The sequence below is a fragment of the Sinocyclocheilus anshuiensis genome, unplaced genomic scaffold, assembly GCF_001515605.1.
Source record: "Sinocyclocheilus anshuiensis isolate Anshui unplaced genomic scaffold, SAMN03320099.WGS_v1.1 scaffold940, whole genome shotgun sequence".
NCBI classification, from domain to species: Eukaryota; Metazoa; Chordata; class Actinopteri; order Cypriniformes; family Cyprinidae; genus Sinocyclocheilus; species Sinocyclocheilus anshuiensis.
Genome location: NW_015549620.1, coordinates 247,143 through 254,402, shown reverse-complemented (window position 1 = coordinate 254,402; position 7,260 = coordinate 247,143). Strand labels below are relative to the sequence as shown.

General features: G+C 35.6%; 1 protein-coding gene across 6 annotated transcripts in view; it reads right to left on the bottom strand.

Moving 5' to 3' along the window:
• LOC107659404 (unconventional myosin-IXb-like) overlaps positions 1-7,260 on the bottom strand; it is a 32,431-nt gene that overhangs the window by 23,354 nt on the left and 1,817 nt on the right. For 2 of the 6 annotated variants that reach the window (XM_016448329.1, XM_016448333.1), the window contains exons 1-2: positions 5,529-5,892; positions 3,491-4,387 (exon numbers count right to left, since the gene is read on the bottom strand). In XM_016448329.1, coding sequence (XP_016303815.1) covers positions 3,491-4,327 — 837 coding nt within the window. In that variant the 5' untranslated portion in view covers positions 4,328-4,387; positions 5,529-5,892. Of the gene's footprint in view, positions 1-3,490; positions 4,388-5,528; positions 5,895-7,260 lie in introns of those variants that run through there. The other 4 variants (XM_016448335.1, XM_016448332.1, XM_016448334.1 and 1 more) reach the window with 4 other exon arrangements.

The window sequence follows — 7,260 nt, the reverse complement described above, 5'->3', positions numbered from 1 at the left end:
TGTTGAAGCAGCCATGTCAGGGAGATGCTGTGTGTTTCTAGGCGAAAGCAAAAGCATTTTATTTGGCCTTCCAGAAGTAGATGCATTTAGGAATCTTTAAGATTACTTACAACAGAACAGCAATGCATTTTATGGACGCGCGCGCGTGCGTGCGTGTGTGTGTGTGACAGAGAGTGAGAGAGAGATCACAGTGGAGTCAGCTGTCTTAACCGTGGCTTGTGTACTGCAAACACATACCAGCTTCATCACTGTGTCTGTCACGCGACTCTATTGCCCTTTCGGGCTCTGTCTTTACATTTATTTTGAAAGATGAAATGGCTGCAATATAACAAAGAGTGAAAAATTTAAGGGGGTCTGAATACTTTCCATACCCACTGTATGTGAAAATAAGTGTATAAATAGAATAGAGCTCAGCTGATGATCTGAATGAGAGAGAGAGATGCAGAGCGTGTGCAGAGCAGGGGGACGCGAGGAACAGTATTAAGAACCGCTGCTTTAGAACACTGATTTTGAAACTTGTGAATCAATCCATTAGAATCGTTAGAAGACAGAATCGCGATTCATATATGAATAGATTTTTATGTGCACCTCTAGTTTTCTCTTCCTCTTCTCTAAAGCAGCACAGCATGGCCTCGCCTCCTTCATTGCGTGTTCCCGGGGGCGGGGTTTATCTGGGTTTGTGATGTCACGAACCCGGGAAGTAGCTCGTTGTAGTCCCTACCAGCCGTTTTTGTAGGCATTAAACTGCCAGAATTTTAAAAGATGATATCTCCGTTTGCATTGAACTTTCAGCTTTGTAACTTTGCAGATATTGTTTATGCTCAAACAGCAACATTAGACACTAACTAACGTAAAAAAATTTAAATCGCAATGAACCACCCCTTTAACTGACTTTTTTCATTTTAATACATACTTGCTGAATAAAAGTATTAATTTCTTTCAAAAAAAAATCTTACTGATCCCAAATTAAATACTAGGTAACACACTTTACAATAAGGTTCCATTAGTTAACATTACTTAATGCATTAACTAAAATTAACTAACAATGAGCAAAACACTTTACTGAACTTATTAATCTTTGTTCACATTAGTTAATAAAAATACAACTGTTTATTGTTAGTTCATGTTAGCACAAGTCTATTAAATAATATTAACAAACAACTTTTGATTATAGTAATGCATTAGTAAATACTGAAATTAACTAATAAATGCTTTAGAAGAATTTTTCATTGTTAAGTCATGTTAACTAATGTAGTTAACTAATGGTAACAAATTTAACCTTATTGTAAAGTGTTACCAAGTACTTAACCTGGGAAAAAAAGTCTTCAATGATTAATTTCAAAAGCATATTTTACTTATCACTTACTAAGGCACATGAGATCCAATAATCACCTAATCTATTTATTTAAATATGCATCAAATATTAATGGTCACACAACCTCAGGTGTATGATGATAAACTTTTACCAATCCCACTCTGTTTGCTTGTTCTGCTTCTTCCACATATGACACACAACTACTCAAAACACAACCTAATTTTTTTTTTTTACCATCACTCTTTATAAGAGTCTATTTTAAAACAGCAAGGCATAACACAAGCTGCTTGTTCCTCTTTGCCATTAATTTTCTTTATAAGCAATGCTGCAGAACTGAGAGGGGTTGGGACGTGCTGATAAAAGAAAGCTTTTACGAAAAACAGAGAACTTACTCAACCTGTTTAGGATCAGATTGAGAATCCCAGTAGGTTAGTGCATGACAAACGGTGACTGACAGCTCCGTTTGAGGGGGCGGGACTTCAGACAAGAGTAAGGAAACCTTATGAATTAGGAGTTATTTCCTCAAGAGAACTTCATTGGCACATTAGAGTAGCACTTTAACCTAAATCCTGAATAGGAAATTTAGGAAGCGGACTTTTCAGAGATATATACCATACTTGTAATTAATACATTGTATAACAATGGAAAAACTCCTAAGAGTGTTGTGAACTAATCATCCATCTCATTGTTTTGAGTATTCACAATGGCAGCATCTAAAAATATCAGAGTGTGTTGAAACCCCTAAACTGTGATCCAGTGAGTTTCATGATCTATAGCATCTATTCATAGTGTAAAAGGAGTCAGAGGTCTCTTCGGAATCCCCTTTTCCCTAGGAGAAGCAGGGGAAGTGGTGTGAAAGTGCCCTGGCCATGTGATGAAACCAAATGTTTTCTAGATCCTTGTCTGACCATGCTTAATGGAGAAAAGGGGAACCCATTCTCACACAATCTGTTGCACTAAGGACAGTATCACATTTTTCATAGTTCTCTTGGACAGTTAATAGTTCTTAACATGAAGATCTAAGAGTGTGCAAAATACTATGATAGGGCAAGCCACTTCCTGCACAGAGGTCATAATTTCCGTCCTGAAAGGGACTCTTTATCAGTACATCAAGTAATGGAGATGAGTCAAGCAACCCAATAATAATCGAAACTACAGTTACAGAGAACATACAAAAAAAATTAAAAATTAAAAGGAAAAAGTGGATCTAGACCCACCTATTTTTTCTTTTTATTATATGAAGATCACATTAAAACTGACATGGACCAGTATTGTTAAATACATCTAAAAAAATGTATTTGTTTATGGTAATTGAACTAGAATAAAAAAATAAATATTACATGGAAAATTCAAGTTAAAAACTCAAAATACAAAAATTTGAAATGTTGTCTTGGCAACTAACTGAAATAAATAAATTCAAGCCGAAGTAATAAAATTACTAAAACAAAAGCTGAAAAATAAAATAAATAATAATAATAATATTTTATATATATATATAAGTAATAAAAATTTCCAAAAGCACACGATATAAAAATATAAAATATAAATTAAAAGTGAAATATTAATAATACTATAATAGTATATGAATAATATTAAAATAAAACTGACTTGGACACTGAAAATATTATTTAATATTGTGTACCAAGGATAAAAAAAAATGCTGGCTGTGAAATGAGTGCTAGAAAGACAAAGGAGTCCAAGATGATATTTTCATGGTCTTGGTATTGTCATGGACTCAGGACCATTTGAGCTAAAACTCAGACTTGACCTTCTTCTGGTCTTAGTCTTGACTTGAGACCTATTCAGGTCTTAGCCTTAACTTGAATGAGCTGATCACACCTACAACACTACCACCATCGTCATTTCCACTACAGAAATGCTGTTAAAACCAACACATCATTTGAGATGTGGTGGACATGATGTGGTGTTCTCTAAATGTCCAAAAAAATTAACAATTAAATAAATTGAAGTTGAAGAAACAACATTTATTGCTGAACCCTGAACAAGGCTACAGATGCCATTTATCCAATGGACATTATCATTGTAAAACATCAGGGTCTCAACATAACTTGCTGTTTTGCATCCTTTCTTGGTTTCCTATTACAACTAGAGCGCTATCAGACTTCAAAGTAGAAAATGAAATCTGATGATCCTCAAACCCACAGCAGAACTTACCTCAAGCACAGGGCCTGCCCCCAGGATGGTTCGTTCCACTCCACTAGTATAGCCCTTCTGGCTGAGGGCAGTCAGGCAGTGGATAAGGAAGTTGGTGCTTTGCGTCTTACCAGAACCACTCTCACCGGAGATGACGATGCACTGGTTGACCTGTTTGTTCAGCATTGTGTGGAAGGCAGCATCAGCAATGGCAAAGACATGAGGTTCTAGCTTGCCTAGCGTGTGGTTCTCATACATCTTGACATATCTGGGATTGTAGATGGGGAGAAACTTGAAGGGGTTGACCGCGATAAGAATGTTGCTCGCAAATGTGTAGATCTTCTGCTTGTGGAAGCGATGCCGTAGGGTTCCCAAGATGCTCTCCTCCGTCAGCTCGGGGAGATTACATAAATCATCGTATTCCTGAGGCTGTTGCGTGACAAAACCTCGATTTGCAAGTCCCTGAGCTACTTTTTCTTGTCGGACAGATGTCATAACATCATACTGGATGGATCCATCATAGCTTCCCTCTTGAAGGGCGAAAAAGTATCCATCACTTTGAGGGTGCTTGTCTTGGGCCTTTCTAGGCCAGAGAAGGACCCTTTGAACAGGCTGATCGCTGGCTTGAAGGACCCACTCCTCTCCACCGTACTCCTGGACCTCCACAAGGATGTAAGGCTTGGACGTGTCCATGCCAAGTGTGGCGACAGCGGTCTTGATGACAGTGGTTGCTGTTGCCTCTTTTGGGACCCTGAGGATGCAGCCTTGCCCAGGTTTGATGGCAAATCTGGGGTAAATTTGCAAAGTGCAGACCGCTTCATCCTGGTAGCTTGTCACCTTGCTGTTCATGACATTCATTCTTTAAACACACAGACATGCATCAGCATGTCACACTGCACAGTAGAGCATGATAAAGATCTGGATACAAAAAAGAAAGAATGTGAGTTTAAGTGAGAAACAGCAGTCAACCACCGGTGTATGTACACACTTGTCTAATGTGGGAACTGCAGCAGTTTATAAAACAGCATAAACTGTGTGCCTGGTTGTACAGATTTTATATGTGACCCTGGACCACAAAACCAGTCATAAGGGTCCATTTTTTTAAATTGAGTTTTATACGTCACCTGAAAGCTGAATAAATAAGCTTTCTATTGATGTATGGTTTGTTAGGATAGGACAATATTTGGTCGAGAAGATACAACTATTTGAAAATCTGGAATCTGAGGGTGCAAAAAAATCTAAATATTGAGAAAATCGCCTTTAAATTTGTCCAAATGAAGTCCTTAGCAATGCATATTACTAATAAAAAATTAAGTTTTGATATATTTATGGTAGGAAATTTACAAAATATCTTCATGGAACATCTTTACTTAATATCCTAATGATTTTTGGCATAAAAGAAAAATCGATAATTTTGACCCATACAATGTTTTTTTGGCTATTGCTAAAAATGTACTCTAGCAACTTAAGACTGGTTTTGTGGTCCAGGGACACACACACACACACACACACACACACACACACACACACACACACACACATACATACATACATATACATATATATGTTTAAAAATGTAAATGTTTTAATAAAAAAAAAAAAAAAGTAATTTTCACTTTCAATGCTCAAGTACTGTTGTTCATTTCTATTTATTTATTTATTACTTACTATTTTTCTCTGTCAGTTAGGTTGACTTTTCTTACTGTGTGATTATATGTAAACCATGTTAAAATATAATGTGAAAAATAATACTCTCCTAAATGGTTACAATATGGTCAGAACATAGAAAGACAGATTTTTGGTTTTTAAAATATTTCTGACATTTAGAGAAAAATATAAATACACCATCCTAACATAGCATAAAATTGTATTTAATTTTATATACAAATGAACAGCGTAATAAAACGCACCCACTAATCACCAAACACGAGGGAAAACGTCATGACGCGTTTTAACAACCGTGACAAACAGTCTATTTAAAGTTTAGAAAATCTATAGTTATCTTTCAATGGACTCTCAATAAAAATAAAGAACATTAAAATAATACAAATACATTTACCTGGTTCAAAACACCCTAGTTGTGCTCCAGAGCGGAGTAATTTCCAACATGGGAAAAATCCTGCCATGCTTTCCAGACAAAACTTCCAGCGCTTCAACTAACTAATAAAAGCCGTCCACCTACATTACTGCCGAACCGGACACCGTAACCCGACATATACTGCACAGGTCAAACAATTAAGATTCTGTAAACAGCATAAGTGGCAGACTCCGATAAATGTTCAGCGAGAAATAAGGAAGAATACTAACTCGCCTCCAGAATGTTGACGACACTGGCGGCTTGTTACTTCCTTACATCGTAGCGTGTTTAATTGCAGCTGAACTGTGTGATGACAAGCCGCCCTCGCCTGCATTCAAACTGCCATTGCAGTTGCCACGCGCTCACCGCTCACGTAGGTAGTAACACCTGTAAGTTTAAAACTTGGATACCCATCCAAGATCCAGTACCCCTCTCAAAAGTCATTGTTATGTTTGTGATTATGATCGTGAAAAATGTTTTTACTTTTTTGTATTTATTTATTTAAATTTAAAAAGAGATTGAAACAGGAAAGGTACACATTAATGCCCAAGTGTTACTCCGCGATGCATGTTTGGTTCTCACCTGCAGGCGGCAGCATACAACACCAATCCCTTTTCGGTCAGTAAGAGTCCTTTTCTATTGTGTTATTTCAATGAGAGAAAATCTAGAGTTCGATTTTCTCGGTACCGTACAAAAACTTTCATTAACAATATAAACAAACATTATTATAACATTATCATTACAACTATAATGCCATTTTTTAGATGATTATTAACCCTTATGCGCTGTTCAGGGTAATTTGAAACCCCAAATTAAGTTTGCTGAAATGTAAAAATAAATCAAATAGAAATGTTACCTTCATCTAAATGGCATGAGACTTCATGACTTTGTTGACACTTGCTAGCTCTACAAACAAACAAAATAAATAAATTGGAATCATTTCTAGTTGTATGTTAGTGTAAAAAAAAGTCAGACTCAGGATGTTCAGGGTCAGGGTGACACAACAACACATTAAAGATGGATAACAAATGCAAACACACACACACACACACTAATAAAAAAATTCTGCTTGATTTACTTCAAAAATATGAATTTGTTTGCACAATTTTATTACGTAGATCAAACAAGACCAGTCTTTGTACAAACTACTTAATTTTTCTGTCCGTTGAAAGAAAATTTGCACATAAAGTACACTTAATTTTAGTATTTCTTTAGTCTTTTTTGTGTGTGTGTGATCTACATAACTTTAAGTGTGTATTTTTTATATCTTTAAGTGTGAAATGTGTATTTTTGATTGAATCCAACTTAATTTTTAAATTTCCCTATTACAAATTTCAAGTGGGATCTACTTTGTTTTTCCAAATTTGTTAGTGTATTTTTAAGTTACATGTACTAAAATTTCCTAATTAGCAAGTATTTCTACTGAAAGTATAAATGCAGTTAGTTCTTTTTTTTTTTACAACTATTTACTATTCCACTACTGGTACTTTTCAATGGAATGCCAGTAGAATATATACTCATAAAATATGGAAATCTAGTTATTACATCACATAAAGCTGACATTTTTGCCATTTGATAGTAAAAACGGCACAGAATATTTTCTATAAAATTGTGTTTTTCAGTCCTTAACAGTAACATACTCTAAGACTTTAAAACAAGAAGCACACAAACATGATCCCAATGTGGAAATGAAGCAGATCTTCTTATAAAGCAA